We start from the raw sequence: 19,184 nt of genomic DNA on the forward strand, positions 1-19,184 counted from the left end.
AAAGTGTGTCTGACCTCGCGGAGGGATCTGGGGGAGGACCGATCTGGTGAAGCGGTCTCTGTCATCAGGTCTGAAGTCCCGGACTGGAGTCGCGCGCCACGGAGCGGAGCTGCCGCCGCACGTGCGCCGTCCGACGCGGATCCGCGCGCTGTTCCCGTCACGCGCCGTGTAAACATGACGTCATCCTGCTTTTAAAAGTCAATACGCTTGTTTTTTTTAAAACTGTGACGTCATCTCGGTGAATCAGATACACACGCGCGCGCGTGGTCTCCTAGGAGACGCGACCGCCGCAGCTTCTCCACGGAGAGAAGGTCAAGCTGGATCCGCGGCGTCTCATTGGTTCCCCCGCAGCCCGAAGTCACACGAGCCGTCCAGGAGGAATCCACTCCGACACCGGATTACAGCCCGTTCACACACACACCTGACGTCACGGGGGTGACGTCAGAGGGGAACGAAACCCGTTAGCTTAAAGAGGGTCGAACCCAAGTAAACCAGAGCCTCTGTGGTGACGTAGTGTTTGACTCAGGGTACTTAGGTTACAGAGTAACTAAAGTATATTACTGCAGTTACTCTTTAATTAGTCCACTAGTAGCATCAGGTTTTCAACTAACTAGGTTTTTAACTAAATAACTAACTAGGTTTTTAACTAAGTAACTAAATAACTAACTAGGTTTTTAACTAAATAACTAAATAACTAACTAGGTTTTTAACTAAATAACTAAGTAGGTTTTAAGGTAACTGGGTTTGAATCCGTCTCAGGTTGGGTTCTACTACTGACCCATCCTTCTGATTTCAGGCGGAGCCTCTCCACCAATCAGATCCATCGATCCGGCGGCGACACGAGCGCTCCTGGATCAAAACAAACCTTTATTGACAAACACATTCAAACGTCAAAAATACGCATAAAAAACTCTTTTTTTTTCTTTTCCATAAAGTCCTGATCGCGTCTGCAGACGCCTCAGAGGAACTCCACGCCGGCGTCCGTCACCCTGAAGCCGCTCCTCCTGGGGGAGCCGCTCCTCCTGGGGGAGCTGCAGTGGACGCTGAAGGTCTGTCTCCTCCTCGGCCCCCCGCCTCCTGGCGCCGCGGCCGCCGTGTTGTCGGCAGCTTCCTGTCTGGAGCAGAGCAGCCGGTGGCTCACCAGCCGTTGCCAGGGGCGACAAAGGTAGGGCCGGTCAAACTCCGAGGAGGAGGAGGAGGAGGAGGAGGAGGAGGAGGAGGACGGCCCCCTCCTGATCGCATGGCAGGTCGCAAAGACTGTGATCCTGTAATCCCTGAAACAAGAACCGCAGCTGCTTCAGCCAGATTGAAGGTTCCTGATTGGTCACCTAGAACCCCCCCGTGACCCCCCCCGCAGGAGGAACCGCTCCAAACTAATACCTGAGGAGGCGTCCCAGGAGCTCGGCGCACCTGCTGAGCTTCTCTTCCTGCTTGGCGACGCTGGCCCCGCCCTCGCTGCGATCCAGCCAATAGAAAGCGGAGATGCTGTCGATGAGGAGGAGGGCCAGGGTGGGCCGGGTGGAGAAGGAGGTCTCCAGGAAGTGGAGGGTGAGGAGGAGCTGGGAGGAGGAGGAGCAGTGGACGACCAGGAGGCGGGACAGACACGAACGCAACGCCGCCTCGTCCGAGTCAGGGGGGGGCGAGGTGGTGGAGTGAGCTGGGGGGGGGGCAGATGGGTATGTAGATGGTACTTACAGATTGAGGTCATGTGACTCCGGGTCACGCCTACCTGCGTTCAGCCGGCTGTCCAGGATGCTGACCAGTCGTAACATGTCCAGACTGTAGTCGGTGTCCATGAACGCAACGTCCACCTGCAGCCCCCCCGCCGCCACCGGCAGCACACAGCGACACAGCAGGTGGTAGAGCAGCTCCGTCTTCCCTGACACACACACACACACACACACACACACACACACACACACACACACACACACACACACACGCGTGACGATCCAGCGATGGCTCCCAGGTGGAGCCGACTCCCGCTGGACGAGCTCACCTGTTCCCTCGGCTCCGTACAGCTCCACCACCTCACCTGGAGCGGAACGAATCAGCCAATCAGATCGATCAATGGCGGTTGATAACAGGTTGATCAATAAGGTGTGAGGTCACGTGATGGCGGCGGACAGGAAGTGGATGTTAGTCACCGTGTTCGGGTCCTCCATCCTCAGGGAACAGACGGGGTTCAACGTCCTTCAGGCAGCGACGGGCCTCCAGACGGGCGAACAGCTGCACACACACACACACACACACACACACACACACACACACACACACACACACACACACACACACACACACACACACACACACTTAATGAACTACATTAAACTTTTGGGATGCTAACGTTAGCCCATTAAAGCTAACTCATCTGAACTACACCTGATCTCTGGATGTGATGAAGATGATGCTGCTGCTGATGAAGATATCCCCGGGGGTCAATTATTTAGAGAATGACGTCATGCATAAAAAAAAACACTTGAGTATCTGCTGTATTGATCATTGAAAATAACTGATCGTGAGTATCTACAGGGTTTTTCCACAGCTCCAGAGCTAGCATGTGCCATTAGCGGTAATGCAAACACGGTGACGTCACGACAAGGATCGACCGTCAACACACGTCAGTAATCTGATTACTTCCGGGGTGTAAAGTAACGTGTAACTGTCTGACCTGAGCGCCAGTCTCAGTCATTTCGGCTCGAGCTCATCTTCAAACCCTCGAGACGAAGCCGCCACAGTTTGATCTCACTTCCGGGTTCTCCTGTTTTACCGTAAAGCGGGTTCGTGTCGCGAAAGACCGTCAGGGCGATGCTTGAAGGTCGAGTCTGAAGCAGCTGGATTGGATAATACCGTTTCATCCGACAGGGCCCCCTCACCTCTGATTGGCTGTTGGGTTTTAGATCCCGCCTTTCAGGGTGTTACCGTAATATCCACTACGCGCGACGCCACATTCATTAAAAAAACGCTAGGCGATTAATAACAAACGATTAATAATAAAACGATTTATTAAAATACATTTTAATAAATATTTTTATTACATAATTTAAATATTTATTTTTAAATGTAATTTATTTAATATAGTAAATTTAACTAAATTAATTTAAAAAAAAGTATTTTATTGAAAACAAAAAGATATTCTCAGCTTCATGTAAAAAAAGTATGTAAATGAACCCTGCAGCATTGATGACGTCAGAAGCACAGTCCTGTTTGGTCACAATTTATTTCTGTTGAACAAAAAACGCAAAAGATTTTTCTTTCTGTCACTAAATCACTTTGTCTCTAATCTTCCAAAACACATTGTGTAAAAACCAGCAGAGCAAAACCTCCTGAACAAAACAACCATCAGGGACTAACAGGCTTCTGTAACAGATTTTATGTCAGAAATATGATATAAAACATACAAATTCTTAGAAAATACTTCAGTGTTTGGGGTATAAGTGATAAATGACACCTCCATGCGTCCTATAAAAAAAAAAAAATAGTGCAAAACGCTGATCTGTTCCGTGAATCAACCTCTTACGGACAATCATGAACAACTACATCTCCCATAATGCTTTGAGGGATGTAAATGACGAATTCAGTGACGTAAGCCTAACACTGCTGTTTGGAATAAAACCCCAGAGGAACCTGAACGTAACCTTTGACCCGCCCATAAATAATCGTCCAATCACAGGCGATGCAGTCGGACGCAGCAGGGGGAGACGACGCCCACCTGACTGCTCTTCCCGACTGGGGTCATGTGACCCATATGCCTCGATGCGTGGTCACACCCGCTGATCGTTGATGCCTTGCCCCCAGCTTTGCTCTTCAGTGGTTTTCTGCCCCGTTTAGAGACCCCACCTCTGACCTGATTGGTCGTTGAAGGACCATGTGACAGCTCTGACTCTAGGAGGTATCTGATTGGTGGGCCAACCCTCCTCCTCCTTGGCCTCTGAGGCTCAGGCGCCTCCTCTGTCACCTGTGTCTCCTTCCCCTGGCGTCTACCACTGCCCTCCTCCTCCTCCTCCTTAGCGTCTTTGTCTCCTCCTCCCTGCTCCTCTTCCTCCCTCCACCTCCTCCTCTTCCTCCCCCTCCGTCCCCCCACCTCCTGCCGGCCCCTCCTCCTCACGCGGGTCCGGTAGCTCCACCACAGCTGCAGGTTTCTATTCGCCGCTCTTCTACGTGCCGACCAATCAGGCACTGGGGTGGGCGGGGCTGGGACGAGCATTTTCTCCTCCTCCTGATGCTTCCTCCTCTGCTTCCCCTCGTCTTCCTTCGTTTTGCCATGATTGGCCGCCGACAGGTCATGTGACCACTCCTCAGACTGGAGCAGGTATCTGATTGGTGGACAGACCGCCCTCCTCCTCCTCAGCTGCCCCACCTTCTCGTTCTCCCCCGTTGGTTCGGGTTCGAGTCGGCGCTGGGACTCTTCATCAACAACGTGATTGGTTGGCTCCTCCCCCCTCTTCCTCTTCATCGCCACTGCTTCCTCTTGTTCTGAGGAGAACAGAGAATAAATCAAGAATCTAAAGTCGACTTTTATCACCAGAAGTTTTGACATGTGTGTTTTTGTCGCTGCAGTCAGGATCAATGACCTGATCAATAATCTATCAGGTTATTGGTTTTGTTTCAACACTCTTCTGAACTTACTGTCGTCTCGATCCAAACCCTCCTCCTCTTCCCGATGCTCCCGCCCCTTTGCGCCTCTTGCTCCGCTCTCATTGGCTGGTGACAGGCTGACTGCCCGCCCCTCAGACTCCGTCGAGGATCCGATTGGTCGACAGATTGTTGCCCGTCCTCCCGCCTTCAGCTCCTCTGTTTTCATTGGCTGGACAAGCTCATCCTCCTCATCCTCCTCTTCGTACTTCCTCCTCTGCCTCAGCAGCATTTTCTTGGCTCCTCCCACTTCACTCTGATTGGCCAGATTAAACTCATACCAGCGTTCCTCAGACTGAATCAGGTACCTGATTGGAGGACCGACCGCCTTCCTCCTCGGCCTCAGCTTTCTCTCCGGTTGGACACCTTCCTCCTCCTCTTCCTCCTCTTTCCGGAGCGTTATTTTTACTCCTCCTGCTTTGCTGTGATTGGCCGTTGACGGGTCATGTGACTGCTCCTCAGATGGTGGATCACCTGTGCTCCTTCCTGGCTTCTTCGTCTCCTCTTCCACGTCCTCCTTGTCCTCCTCCTCTGTCCACAGCCTCTCTGCGTTCTGTCCTCTCTCCTCCCCGTCATCGGCCAGTGTTAGGGGGCGTGTCCAGTCCTCCACTGGCTCTCTGATTGGTGGAACAGCCGTGCTCCTCCTCGGCCTCCCTGCCCGCGTCGTCAGGCCTCCTTCATCACCACCCGTCTCCTCCTCATCCTCCCTCCACAGCCGCCTTTTTGCCTTTTCTGCTCTTGTCCTTCTGTGATTGGCCAGTGAGAGGCCATGTGACCGCCCCTCCGACTCCGTCAGGTTTTTAATTGGTGGATCATCTCTGCTCCTTCCTTCTCCTGCCTGCTCCATCCCCCTTGATCGTTCCTTCTCTTCCTCCTGCTCCTCATCCTCCCTCCACAGCCTCCTTTTTGCCTTGTCTCCTCTTGCCGCTCTGTGATTGGCCAGTGAGAGGTCATGTGACCGCACCTGAGACTCCTTCAAGTGTCTGATTGGTGGACCGACTGCATTCCTCCTTGGATTTCCTGTGTTCTCCTCTGCTTCCGCTCCACCCCCCTCCTCTTCCTCCTCCTCTTCCTCCATCAGCCTCTGCGACATCATCTCACCTTTGTCTTCTCTTGCCTTGCTGTGATTGGCTGCTGATAGGTGTGTGTTTGAGTCACATGACCTAACAGGTAACCCAACTCCACCCTCAGTGTTTTGCTCCTCCTCCTCCTCCTCCTTTTCATCTTCCTCACGTTCCATCCTCGGCCGACTTTCCGTGCTTTCTCCTCTTGGTTTGCTGTGATTGGCCGGCGACAGGCCATGTGACCGGAGCAGCTGAGGAGCTTGTGGCCTACACAGAGGCATTGTGGGTAACTGTAGGTGCGTGGGGGGGCAGCAAAGCAGGTAGAGGGGCAGGAGGTGGGGCCCATCTGGGTGGTGTGTGCAGCAGCCTCCTGGTGGGTCCTCTGGTCTGACGGCGACGCACGGCCACGCCCTACCACACACACCTGACACACACACACACACACACACACACTTCACAATAAAGAAAACGGTAAAGGGTACCCGGACGCAGAGCCGCCAGAAACGATGATTTTGATCGTCGACCAATCGGATCAAACTGAAACTTAATGTCATTTGTTTTTAGCATCACATGAGCTAACTAGCCAGTTAGCTGCTAATATTAGCAGCTGATTAGCCAGTGCAGGGGGGGGGGGTCAAACTCATTTTCACTGAGGGTCACATCAGCATAACGCCTGTCCCCAAAGGGCCACATGTAACTAAATGTAATGTAACTAAATGTAATGTAACTAAATGTAATGTAACTAAATGTAATGTAACTAAATGTAATGTAACTAAATGTAATGTAACTAAATGTAATGTAACTAAATGTAACTACTCCTTGATGTTAAATAACTGAATTTATTATTTATTCAGGTCACAAACATTACAGTTAGACAGAAGAACATGTTTGTTTGTGTGTTCCCACAGACGAGAGACACCGGTACCAGACAGATGAAGGATGGCAGCCGTGACACAGCTCTGACTGTGAGTCGGTGGAACAACACCTGATTTCTCAACTGGGGGACCTGGAGATTAATATCGATCCGGATCAGATGGAGACATGTCACCCACTACCATCTGGAGGTAGGAGACCACCTGCGGTGCTGATAAAATTCCTAAATCACAAGTACAAAATTGGTCTTCTGAAACAAGGCCCTGAACTGACAGGAAAAGACGCCTACATCAACGAGAACCTCACCAAACAGAATGCTGATATCGCTAAAAAGCTCGTCAGCTGAAGAACAACGGGCTGATCCACAACACCTGGACCAACACCTGGACCAACACCTGGATGATCTTCATCAGAACAAAGGGGCTTTATCCAGAGCAGATGAAAACAATGATGATCAAAAATGTGGACGAATTGGAGAAATTCGACCGATAAGGTCTGACCAAAAACAAAAACTGTGTAACTTGGATTTCTGCTTGAAGGGATAACGATAAGTTTGAGACTTTAAATCGCACGTATAACTGTTGAAGTGTGTGTAACGAACGCGTTCATTCTAGGGTAAACACCGTCTGGAAGAGGTGACTATGATCAGTATATTCCTGTGGAGAACACTGGAAGGTCAACTTCTTGTTTTGACCATCTATGATGTCAACAAGCCTTGTTGTTCCTAAAAAGAATGTAAACATGGTTATTCTCTAGGTTATATCGGAGACAAAGGCTAATATCTGGAAGTGGATCAGAGTACCAACGTCTGTCAGAATTCAATGTCTGAGCGTGTTGACATGTTGTAACCAGATGTTTGTTGGTTCCTACTGGCTTCTACCCATCAGCCCTTGTTGTTGTTGTTGTTGTTGTTGATGAAGGAGTGACGTCTGTTATGGTAACATGTCCGGAAAAAAATTAACTACATAGGTGTTATTAGTAATAAATCCAGGAGCTCGTGCGTCGCGGTTTTGATTGTGGACCAATCACAGCGGGTGGGCGTGGCCTCACTGGGCGTCTCACCTGGACAGGGACCACAGCTGAGCTGCTGAGTCAGCAGGTCCACCTGGACAGCAGCATCTCTCCTGGGGGGCGAGTCGCTCTGACAGCCCACGGTCCTCCTCTGCTTCCCACGCCGCCCCCCGGGGCTGCCCCCCTCCTGGAGGTTCTCCTGCGGGGTCAGGGAGGAGAAGAAAATCACTTCAGGTCTGGAAACAGGAAGTTGAATAAGACTAACTTCCGGTGTGGATGTCTGCACGCTGCTAGACGTCGGAGACTTGATAAAGTTGTTTCTCCACGCAGACTAATAAAGTTTTATTCAAACTCAGTTAGCTTCTGTGTAGCTAGCCGGGCTAGCTGTCTTGACAGACAATAACGGGAACCCGGAGCTCCTCCGGTGTTTTCAGTCACAACGACACGGGTAACGTTCACTCACCGGAAACATCGTCGGTCTCCCCGGTCCTCAGAGCCCCGATCACACGTCACCGGTGAGCGGTCGGTGCGGCATACCGGGGACCGGAGACGGTGAAGTCAGTCCAGACGCGTCAAACACAAAGTTTGGGAAGTTTACGTCCTTCCTCGGTTTCCTTCAGGAACAGCAGCGCCAGCAACAAGAGGGGCTCTGCTGCCCCCAGTGGACCGGAGGGGTGTAGCACCGATAAATAGATGCAGCGCGGGGGTTTCTTTTTGTCTTCATCAGTTTTTGTTTTTTCATTTCTGTCTCATGACAGGAATATAATGTATTTATTAACCCAGTACACTACACTATATCACAGTTGACATTTCTCAATATATTTTTGTATCTTCTATCACATGATTTAATATCCATTTTTTAATTATATTTTTAAATTTTATGACATAGTCGTTACTTTCGTACTGAACTTATATTTTATTTTGTTTATTATTTTCTCGTCATAGTACTATTATAATCAGACATTTATTTTGAAATAAAGTTAATTTCGATTTTAATTTGAAAATCTGGCACATGGCAAAGCGGAAGCAATGGCCTGAATAAACAAATTGACGTCATGGTCTCTGATTGGACAATTACATCTGCGTCCAGTGTAACCAATGAGCGAGCAGCTCGTTGCTATGTATAAACTCGCTGGTCACCCTCGAGCCACTCTACCGACCAAACCAAATCACGGGTGAACATGTCTGGACGAGGAAAGGGAGCCGGTAAGACTCGAGCCAAGGCCAAGACCCGGTCGTCCCGCGCCGGGCTCCAGTTCCCGGTGGGCCGTGTCCACCGGCTGCTGAGGAAGGGGAATTACGCGGAGCGGGTGGGCGCCGGGGCTCCGGTGTACCTAGCCGCCGTGCTGGAGTACCTGACGGCTGAGATCCTGGAGCTGGCGGGAAACGCGGCTCGCGATAACAAGAAGACCCGTATCATCCCCCGTCACCTGCAGCTGGCGGTCCGCAACGACGAGGAGCTGAACAAGCTGCTGGGTGGGGTGACCATCGCTCAGGGCGGCGTGCTGCCCAACATCCAGGCCGTCCTGCTGCCCAAGAAGACCGAGAAGGCCGCCAAGAAGTGAGACCCAGCGACAGCGAACCCCAGAACCAACGGCTCTTTTCAGAGCCACTCACTGGGCTAGAGAGCGGATGACCGGCGGGACGTTAACGTCTCCGACCAAAACAATACATAAACATGTACATACGTCATTTAGCAATGAAAAGGCTCTTTATAAATGTTGAATTAAGAGAAATTCCTTGGTTGATTAATGTTAATTGATTGTAGCATCAAAGTAAAATAAATCTAATAATCGGGGAAAATGGGTGGGGTCTATTTTCTGGCGGGTACAGTTTATTAAGCACAACCGAACCCACAACCAGCTTCACGAAGGTCCTCCAACGGGCCAGTACCAGGTTGCTCCGTATGGGTCATACCCGGGCCGGTACCGGTGGAACTTCATCGCGCAGCCGGGGACTTGTATGCGCACCTTTCCTCCGGTGGACTTCGGGCCGGTCTGCTTGGTTCCGGCCATTGTTGTTCTAAACGGAGCGGCCGCCCAACTCCAGCTTATAAAGGCCCTGCCGGTGAAATCGCAGCGCTGATTGGTCTGGACCAGGCACGCGCCCGTTGCAGCTCAGACGCTGTTGGACGGCGGGCCTTCCCGCGGCATGCAAATCCGAGTGCGGGGTCGCTCGCTCACGATTGGCTGACTCATCTAGAGTTTGCGCACGTGCTCCTTTCATAGTTCCGCCCCCCACCGGAGCGGTCTGATCCTCCGAGACATTAAAACATTGATTATAAATTATGTACATTTTCTTAAATGAACTGGAAGTGATCTTTATTAAGTGGTCACAGATAAAACACAGGAAGTAAAATAAAGATGTTTAACATTAGTTATTGTTGGCCTCAAAAGTGCGTTAAAGGTGTTGACTCATCATCATCATCATCAAATCTCACTCTATTTGTTCAAATTCAGCTCGACCACAAAAATATGATTTCACTGTGTCAAAAAACTAAATATCTCTTCTGTACACGTCAGAACCAAAAGGTCACCTGATCAATCAGCTGTTCAGGTCCTGTAATCAATACAAACCAGCTGGACCAATAGATGAAGCCATCAGCCATTGTCCCTGAACGCTGTGCTCCTTGTGGTTCTGATCCTGGATCAGATTTTATTAACATCTCATTTCAACTACAAATATAAACTCTCTGAGTGGAGGAGGATGTAAAACACACACACACACACACACACACACACACACACACACACACACACACACACACACACACACACACACACACACACACACACACACACACAGTTTATGATGTAGCAATTCTATTCAAACTAACAAATAAATACAAACAACAAATGAAGGAACAGCGAGGATCTCGATCGACCAATCCACAACCCAGATTGAACCGGTTCCAGGTGTTAACTCCCCTGACTCCGCCTCTTTTCAATCATAATTTTCAGTGTTTGTGCTAACGCGCCAGCAGCAACAGACACAAAGAAGATGACAAGAAAACAAAAGAAACGCAGAAGAGGAGACGGTCCCTTCTCTCCTGACCTCTGACCTCTGACCCCTGGAGGTTAAACGGACCTGGTTTGAGCTCCTCAGTCCAGACGGACGAGAACAGAACAACAACTTCAGCTTCATGCTCAGCTACGCTACATTTCTGAAGACGGCTAACAGGATAGCAGGCTGTCAGCTATGCTAGATCTCACCCTTAAAAGTCACACGTTGCTAAAATAACTTTTGGTTTTGCTGCCATCAAACCGACGTCTGTGCTTCAGGAGCTAGGATGCTAACAGTCTCGTAGCATGACGGGAAAGTCTGAACGGGGCGGGTGGCTAACTGTTAGCTAAGTGGCTAGTGGGAAGCAGGTGAACTAGCCAGGAAACCAACTGGAGGGGGCAGGCTGGAGACCGACGGGCTAATGATGTGTCAGGCTAACAGGCTAACAGGCTAGCCGCCTGTCGCTGGCGGCGCCATCAGGACATGATGCCGAACACGGGGTTGTGTCGACAGATGCTGGGGCCGATCTCATCGTAGTCCTTCTTGGAGTGACACACCTGACGGAATTCCGGCTGCAAACACAGCGTCATGTAAACAAACAAACAAACAAACAAACAGGGCCATCTCTGTTCAGGTTAGCATCGTGGTTAGCTTACAGTGGACGCTAACATGGAGCCTCCGAACCAGACGGCGTAGCGCTGCATGTGATGCGTGACGACCTGGACCTCCATCGGCTTGGGCTGCAGACAGACACGCAGTTACCCGTCTGTCTGCCTCCCCGTCTCTCTGCCCGTCTGTCTCCCTCCTGTCTCACCTTGATGCGTCCTCCACTCAGCTCCTGGCTGGCCCTCAGACGGGCGTCCACCACCCTCTTCAGGTCTCTCTGCAGCCGCCGCCCGAAGTCTCTGAACATGGTGGATCCTCCGGAGAGCACGATGTTCTGAGGCAGACAGGGGAGACGTGAGGGGCGTGGCCGGGGGCGGGGCGTGCCCGGGGGGGGGCGGTACCTTGTAGAGCGGCCTCCTCACGTCGATGGGGCAGCTCTGGACCACCTCGTCCACCACGTCCCACAGCGGCTGCACGAAGTCCGGGTTGGCGAACTGGAAGAGACGAGTTGGCGTCAGTGAGGCCACGCCCCACAACCCGCGGGGGCGTGGCCAGGAGGAGGAGGAGCTCGGGGCGTCACCTCGGGATGGAAGAAGATCTCGGGACCCAGGAAGCGCTCGTAGCCCACGTCCACCAGGAAGGAGGTGCGGCTGACGGCGTCGACGCCCCGAAACTGTTTGATCCAGCGGGACGGGTCAGAGTCGAATTTATAAAACTCCTTCAGGAGGTCAGGACAGACGTAACAGAACCGCTCCTGAGGAGGAGGAGGAGGAGGAGGAGGAGGAGGAGGAGGAGGAGGAGGAGGAGGAAGTGGAGGAGGAGGAGTTGATAAAAGACGCAGATGATTCGGAGTTGAAGGAACAGATGAGATGAGGTGATGAGGAGTAAAGAGAAGGGGGCGGGGCAAGAGGCGGGGCTACCTTGATGGCCTTGGCGGTGTCCAATGACTGCTCCGGTGGAATCCCCGCCTCCCTGTCTCTGAGCAGCTGTTGGATGAAGAAGGTGATGTCGCGCCCCGCGATGGGGATGTGTTTGATGCAGCTGCCAATCACGTAGCCCTCCGCCTGCCGACCAGCAGCCAATCAGAGAGCAGAGAGCCTCCGGCGTGTGTGTGTGTGTGTGTGTGTGTGTGTGTGTGTCTCACCACAGGGATGGCGTGTGTGACTCCGTCTCCGCTGTCGATCACGACGCCGGTCAGGGTCCTCTGTCCCACCTGACGGGACGTCCAGGACGCCGCCAGCGCCAACACGGCCTGATGGGCAGCACGCTCGTGTTTACATGTGTGTGTGTGTGTGTGTGTGTGTGTGTGTGTGTGTGTGTGTGGCGTGGGGCGGCACCAGTCTCACCTGCACGGCGATGTAGAGCCCGGGGACGTTGAAGGTCTCAAACATGACCTCAGCCAGGTACTCCCGGTTCTCCGGCGTGTTGAGGGGCGGCTCCGTCTGCACACACACACACACACTCACACACACACACACACACACACACACACACACACACACACAGCTCTGATTGGCTGGCGGGTCGGTAGCCGTAGTGACGGCGGCGCGGCGGTACCCACCATCAGGAAGCGGTGGTCCTCCGGCTCGGCGCGGAGGTACTTGAAGATGATCTGCTCCAGGAACTTCTCCATCAGGTCCCAGTCCTCCACCACCCCGTGTCTGATTGGCCACTGGACAAACAACACGCCGATTGAGGGCGGGGCAACCGGCGGCGAAGCCACGCCACCTGCGTGACCTCACACCTACCTTGGTTGCGTAGTTGGGTCTGTCGACGGCGTCGTCTCCGATGTGGAAGTCCAGGTCGTCGACGCCGCGGGTGACACGCCTCTGGGCCAGCTCGCCCACTCCGGCCCCCTCCCTGATGGCCACACCTGACAATGAAGAACAGCCAATCAGAGCGCAGAGTGCCTCCACCTGCTCACGGGTCAATGAAGGTCACTGGGGCGGGGCTTACAGGAGGGCATGATGAACTGGGGCTCCGTGTTTCCGGCGTAGCCGATCTTGGTGTACCTGCAGGGAGGAGGAACCCGTCAGGAGGACTCAAAGGACCAGAATGCATTGCGGCCCGGTCTAGTCCCTGCAGCTGTCCTTCATTCAGACCAGAATAGACCGATCCGGATCGGCGTGTTCCCATCTGTCAAGCCACACCCAGTCGGACGGACCAGAAGGAACCCTGGGAAATAGTTCCAAAACGGACACGCCCACTGGGACGGACACGCCCACTGGGACGGACATGCCCACCGAGATCAAAGGGACACCAGAACCAGAACCCCCAATCAGAAACAAAAAACAAACAAACAAACAAACAAACAACCTCCATTTCTGTTCAATAACAGATGTTTACAAACATATTGTTTACAGTAGTGCAGTCGTAAACACGTTATAAACGGTTATTAACGTCTGCCGTCTCCACGCCACTCGGTGCCGTCAGATGACGTCATGTGAAAACAGGCCCGAGCCCTCCGGACCCGCTAACGCTCAAACATCCCCGCACGTGACGTCACAGCCTCTGCGGCGTGCGCATCGGCGCGTGTCCTCACCCGGTCCCGCAGTCGATCACGCACGCGGGGAGCTGCGCAGCCATGTTGGGGTCGCGTGCGGTCCGGTGGTTCCGGTCCCCGGGAGAGACGGTCGGTTGGTTTGTTATGACCGCAGAGCGCGAGGCGGGGCGTGATGACGTCACGGACCGGACCGGACCGGCTCTCGGTGGTTCCGGGTCGGAGGGACGGAACAGAAACACATCTGACCCCTCCGGTAACCGGGGAGGCGCGTGCCTTTTTAATGATGCGTTCACGTGATCAGCTGCACCGTTTTTAGACCCTCTGCCTGTCAACCCACGAATCACTGCGCCCCTGGTGGTAGACAGAGGAACAACACGAACATTATTATCATTATAATTACTGTTATAATAATAATAATAATAGTATTATTATTATTGTTATTACTACTACTATTATTATTGTTGTTATTATTCTTGTTATTAGTATAACTATTATTATTTTTATTATTACTATTATGATTATTATCATTGACCTAAAATTTTAGTGGAGAAAAATGTTTAAGATAAATACAGTCAGTGGAGCTCAGAAAAAAACTTATAGAAGAAAAAACTCAAATACATAAATAGGACGACTAGAATATTAATAACACTGAAAATACTGCTGCAAAAAAAATAAAAGAAGTATAAACTAGCATTAAAGTACAAGTATAGTGTATTAAATCCACTTAAATACTCTACACATCATAGCTGAATGAGAACAGGATACATAAAAATTACAGTATATCATATTTATATACTATAAATGAAGGTGTTTGTTGTAACTGACCCACGTGTCCAAGAGGTGGCAGCAAAAACACTAAAGACAGAAAATTCTTTCATACATTCTTTAATGTTAAATAAATAGAATTAAGTTAAATTTATGAACAGATTTACATAGAAAATATTGAAATAATCAGAGCTGCACAAACAAAGTATTCTCGATATATCACACGATCAATAATTAAAAGTATAACTGTCATACTATTGTTACACTATAACAGAAACACATTTTTGTTAATAAGTCAAATATAATCTGTTTAAAAAGATGTTGTTTGTTTTGTGGCATCCATCAAATCCAGAATATGAATGAAAACAAAACTAAAACACAAACAGAATAAAAAATAATAAAAAGTGGAAGTAAATTATTATAAATTATCTTATCAATATATTATACATATTATAATATTATATACTATATTACATCATAAATTATTTCGACCACAAACATCATTTATAAAGCATTGAAACCAAAAATAAATAGACTCCAACTAACAAAACCAATCAACTATCAAAAGGATCGGACGCATTTCAGCGCGGGTGATCGTCCCAGACCAAGCCGAACGGAGTCGAACAGAACCGAACCCCCTCCAGGTGAGATGAAGACCGGAAAGCACCTTCCTCCTCTTCATCTTCATCATCATCGGAAAGTTTAGTCGTTTTTCTGACTGGAGTCTGGCGCGGATCGTTTCAGGGGAACCCCGAGGGGGCGTGGCCGGCGCGCGGTGCGTGTCCGCGTGCAGCACCTGCGTCCTCACTGAGGGCGCGAAAGCCGGAGTTGATGCTACTTCTGTCTCAGAGCCCCAATTCCGGATTATAATTCAGATTCATTATGGATTATCGATCCGTAGAAACTGATTGATCTCCTGTCTTCCTTTCCAGTCGTTTCCTGTGCGTCACGTGACTCCAGAGCTCGCCATCAGCTCTCAGATGTCATCGGTGGATTCATCGATCATCACCTCTGATTGATGACGTCACCATTGGAACCAATCTGAAAGCAGATCCTCTTCAATCCAATGTGTTGATCACTTTTTCAAATTCAGGTTGAATTATTTCTAACTTGGATTAAACGGTGGGCGCCTGTTTTCTTCACCTGTGACACGTCAGCAGCTGCTATGCCCCCATTGGACCGTCTCCGCTGGTAGGCGTGGACACATGGCTGCGGCCTATCAGAGCCGGGACATCGTGGAGGACTACCTCCGTCACAAACTGCTCCACCGCGGGGCCGAGGCGCGGCGCGTCCGCTGGTGGCGGAGAGACGAGGCAGTGACGTCACCACCACCATCATCATCATCACCATCATCATCATCGAGATCAGCGATGACGTCACAACCAGGACTCACTGGAGCAGGTGAGGAAGCGTTGTCATAGCAACTGTTAGTGGACATTTAAAGGACCCAGATATTCATGCATGCCCCTAGTGGCCAGGTGAGGTAGAGCAGGAGTCGCATTTAATGACATGAAGTGGGTTTAATAGAACAAACAGCTGCTTGAAGACAATGTAAACCCTTTAAAAGTTGAATTACACGTACACATCCTCATACTCAACGCCTGATTGGCCAGCAGACTTCTGACCAATCACGTCTCTCCTTGTTGAAGGAACTATTTGAGAACCATCTGCCTTGTTTTTTGAGGTTGTTTGTTGGTTCATTAGCGTTAGCATTTGCTTGCCTGTTCCAACTTCCTGTTAGAAGCTTGGGCTTCCTTGAAGTTTGGTCTCCACCTTTCAGATCCCGGCCGGGCCACGCCCCCGCTCCAGGTGGTTCTGCGGTGCGCCGGCGACGAGCTACAATGTCGCTACCAGGACGACCTGGCAGCTCAGGTGTCGGCACTGTCGCCGTGCGGTGCGGAGCGGCGGCGAGGCCTGACGGCGGTCAGGGACGAGCTGTTCAGTGGCGGGGTGAACTGGGGGCGGATCCTGGCCATGATGGAGCTGGGCGGAGCTTTGTGCACAGAGGCGGTCCAGAGAGGGGAGGCGTGGCAGGTGGACGACATCGCCGATTGGATGGAAGAGAGTTTGGAGTCACCGCCGCTCCGAGGATGGATAGAACACAACGGAGGATGGGTAGGAGGGGGCGGGGAAAAGGGCGGAGTCTCATCCTCATTCAGTGACGTTTCACAAATACGTTCTTTCCTTTTCCATCTTTCTGTCGACTGAAACACTTTTCTTTGTTTTTCGTTGATGCCATGAACGAAGTGTGGAAGAAACAGAGTGTGTGTGTGTGTGTGTGTGTGTGTGTGTGTATGTGTGTGTGTGTGTGTGTGTGTGTGTGTGTGTGTGTGGTTTCGGTGGTGAGATAATATTTAAAAAAAATTGTATTTTGGTTTGAATGCAAATTATATGCAGAGTGTAGAAAATCCCTAAAACTCCTGAGAGAAACTGTGTGTGTGTGTGTGTGTGTGTGTGTGTGTGTGTGTGTGTGTGTGTGTGTGTGTGTGTGTGTGTGTGTGAAGGTTAGCTGATGAAGAACGGATACCAATGACTTATTTCAACGATTTTTTTTTCATCGCAGTTCAGGTTCAGGTTTAATTTTTGGTTCTGGTTCTGGTTTAAGTCCAGGTCCAGGTTTTTGTTTAAGTTCAGGTTCTGATTCAGGTTCAGGTTTAATTTTTGGTTCTGGTTCTGGTTTAAGTCCAGGTCCAGGTTTTTGTTTAAGTTCAGGTTCTGATTCAGGTTCAGGTTCTGATTTAAGTTCAGGTTGAGGTTCTGGTAAGTCCAGGTTCAGGTTTTTGTTTAAGTTAAAGTTCAGGTTCTGATTTAAGTTCAGGTTCTGGTTTAAGTTCAGGATCAGGATCAGGATCAAGTTGGGTCAGACCAGGACCAGATGAGTTTCTATTTATATTCCGTTGCCGTGGTTTCTGTGTTGACGTTCACGCCGCGGTTTTACCTCGAAACACCTCCTGATGAGGTTCCGCTCAAACTCCAGAAGTAACAGCTGAATACCTGTGTGTGTGTGTGTGTGTGTGTGTGTGTGTGTGTGTGTGTGTGTGTGTGTGTGTGTGTGTGTGTGTGTGTGTATGTGTCTACGCATGTTTGTGGTGTGTGTGTTGGTTTGCTCAGCTGCTTTCTCAGAATTTTGTACCAAAAATTTCCATGGTGTCGTACAGATACACCAGATCAGTGTGTGTGTGTGTGTGTGTGTGTGTGTGTGTGTGTGTGTGTGTGTGTGTATGTGTGTTAGACCTCTACTTTAAGTGACTTGTGGGAAACATTGACTGAAAGTTTGAAAACATGAAATATTTTCTCTACCGTGTTGATTTAAAAACTCATCTCCTTCCATCGTGGATCCCTCCAGCTAGCTAGCGTGGCGACCTAGCTCACTAGCTAGGTCGCCGTCATATTCGTGCTAAACAAATCAGAATTACAAATAATTAACAGCTAAAAACATTTTTATACTCTAGAATTATTTCCACCTTTCAGAAAATGTTTTTTTTTTTAGAAATATTAAGATATAAAATTCTTAAAATGTCTCCTAAAGCCGGGAAAAATAGAAACTCCCACGCTCCCTGAACGAGTCGTGGATCAGTTGATTCTTCTTCTGCAGATTCATTTACCAGCTGTCAGTCGGTCAGCGAGTCTTCATCCATCACTGGATCTCTCTCTCTCTCTCACACACACACACACACACACACACACACACACACACACACACACGAACAGGAAACGCAAATAACCCACCTAAACTAAACTGACATTTGCTTCCTACCTCCGTTATTTCCCAGGATGCCTTTGTGCTGCTGTATGGCGAGCCCTCCCCCCCAGACTGCCTCTGGTCCGTGGGGACGCTGGTGGGCGTGGCCTTACTGGGAGCAGCTGTGGTCACACTGGGAGCTCTGCTCGCCAGGAGGTAAAAGCTTCCAGGCAGCAGTTCCTCCAGCGGACACCAGAGGGCGCTGCGACCAAACGGGGAGAAACCAGAAGTGAACTCACAATGACGTCACTACTGACCCCGCCCACTCAGCTGGAGCGCAAGCCTTGACACCTCAATGATTTCAGCTTGTTTTTCCTTTTTTGTTTAAACTCTTTTTAATTTTTAACTGTTGGAGCTCTGAGCTATTCATGACTTCATGTGATCAATACGCATCGGAAGACAATAAAAATGACATAATATTTAACGCAGCTTTGAATGAACAGATTCTCGAAGTATGTTAATCATGTTTTAAATAGATTCAGGGATTTTAAGGATATATAAATGATACATGTTATAAATTACCCTAAAACGGCTCCATAAATCAGACTACTGCCACCTGCTGGTGTGGAAGGTCATTACTGGACCAGCGCTCTTCTTCGTGATGCGTTCAAGAGCAGCATTCAGGCGTACAATTTAAATCTGGCTGCTGAGGACTGGTTGCAGCGCATTTCTTTAATCTGTAATGAATGACCAGCATTTAACTAGACTTCCTTGTGTTGAATTTAGTTAGAATTTATTCTGTACTTTGACAAATTACTCATTAAATTTAAAAAGTAGTTTAATGTATTTTCTTGCTGTTGTCTTCCATCTTTTAATATAGTTTCTGTCCTGCAGACCAGCCTTCATCTGGCGAACAGCGCCCCCTGCTGTCCAACAGAACCGTTACAAACGGTTCCGGTGTGTTAACTGAAAGTTATAACTTCAAACTTTTTCTTCACGATAAACCAACAGATTTAAAAACGATCATTCGGTTGATTCAAGC

At 49.9% G+C, this 19,184-nt stretch overlaps 5 protein-coding genes across 5 annotated transcripts; 2 read left to right on the forward strand and 3 right to left on the reverse strand.

The window, feature by feature from the left end:
• Positions 1-853: 853 nt before the first annotated feature.
• xrcc2 (X-ray repair complementing defective repair in Chinese hamster cells 2) lies at positions 854-2,778 on the reverse strand. Its single transcript, XM_068343469.1, has 6 exons — positions 2,672-2,778; positions 2,148-2,229; positions 2,000-2,035; positions 1,730-1,879; positions 1,381-1,657; positions 854-1,274 (listed from the first exon to the last, which is right to left on the reverse strand). The coding sequence occupies exons 1-6, from the start codon at positions 2,690-2,692 to the stop codon at positions 959-961; spliced, it is 882 nt and encodes a 293-aa protein (XP_068199570.1). The 5' UTR covers positions 2,693-2,778; the 3' UTR covers positions 854-958.
• A 401-nt stretch (positions 2,779-3,179) lies between these two features.
• LOC137614023 (trichohyalin-like) lies at positions 3,180-8,241 on the reverse strand. The gene is made up of 4 exons (XM_068343444.1): positions 8,047-8,241; positions 7,635-7,782; positions 4,630-6,123; positions 3,180-4,476 (listed from the first exon to the last, which is right to left on the reverse strand). Exons 1-4 carry the CDS (start codon positions 8,053-8,055, stop codon positions 3,668-3,670), a joined length of 2,460 nt encoding a protein of 819 aa, XP_068199545.1. The 5' UTR covers positions 8,056-8,241; the 3' UTR covers positions 3,180-3,667.
• Positions 8,242-8,721: 480 nt separating this feature from the next.
• Positions 8,722-9,372, forward strand: LOC137614034 (histone H2A-like). Its single transcript, XM_068343471.1, has one exon. The coding sequence runs from the start codon at positions 8,765-8,767 to the stop codon at positions 9,146-9,148; it is 384 nt and encodes a 127-aa protein (XP_068199572.1). The 5' UTR covers positions 8,722-8,764; the 3' UTR covers positions 9,149-9,372.
• Positions 9,373-9,895: 523 nt separating this feature from the next.
• actr3b (actin related protein 3B) lies at positions 9,896-14,014 on the reverse strand. Its single transcript, XM_068343467.1, has 12 exons — positions 13,735-14,014; positions 13,149-13,204; positions 12,941-13,065; positions 12,754-12,864; positions 12,539-12,634; positions 12,337-12,444; positions 12,113-12,256; positions 11,773-11,946; positions 11,594-11,686; positions 11,401-11,526; positions 11,243-11,326; positions 9,896-11,158 (listed from the first exon to the last, which is right to left on the reverse strand). The coding sequence occupies exons 1-12, from the start codon at positions 13,776-13,778 to the stop codon at positions 11,063-11,065; spliced, it is 1,257 nt and encodes a 418-aa protein (XP_068199568.1). The 5' UTR covers positions 13,779-14,014; the 3' UTR covers positions 9,896-11,062.
• Positions 14,015-15,208: 1,194 nt separating this feature from the next.
• Positions 15,209-18,962, forward strand: LOC137614033 (apoptosis regulator Bcl-2-like). The gene is made up of 3 exons (XM_068343470.1): positions 15,209-15,861; positions 16,241-16,575; positions 18,234-18,962. The coding sequence occupies exons 1-3, from the start codon at positions 15,666-15,668 to the stop codon at positions 18,360-18,362; spliced, it is 660 nt and encodes a 219-aa protein (XP_068199571.1). The 5' UTR covers positions 15,209-15,665; the 3' UTR covers positions 18,363-18,962.
• The last annotated feature ends 222 nt before the right edge of the window (positions 18,963-19,184 follow it).

The sequence above is a fragment of the Antennarius striatus genome, chromosome 20, assembly GCF_040054535.1.
Source record: "Antennarius striatus isolate MH-2024 chromosome 20, ASM4005453v1, whole genome shotgun sequence".
NCBI lineage: Eukaryota > Metazoa > Chordata > Actinopteri > Lophiiformes > Antennariidae > Antennarius > Antennarius striatus.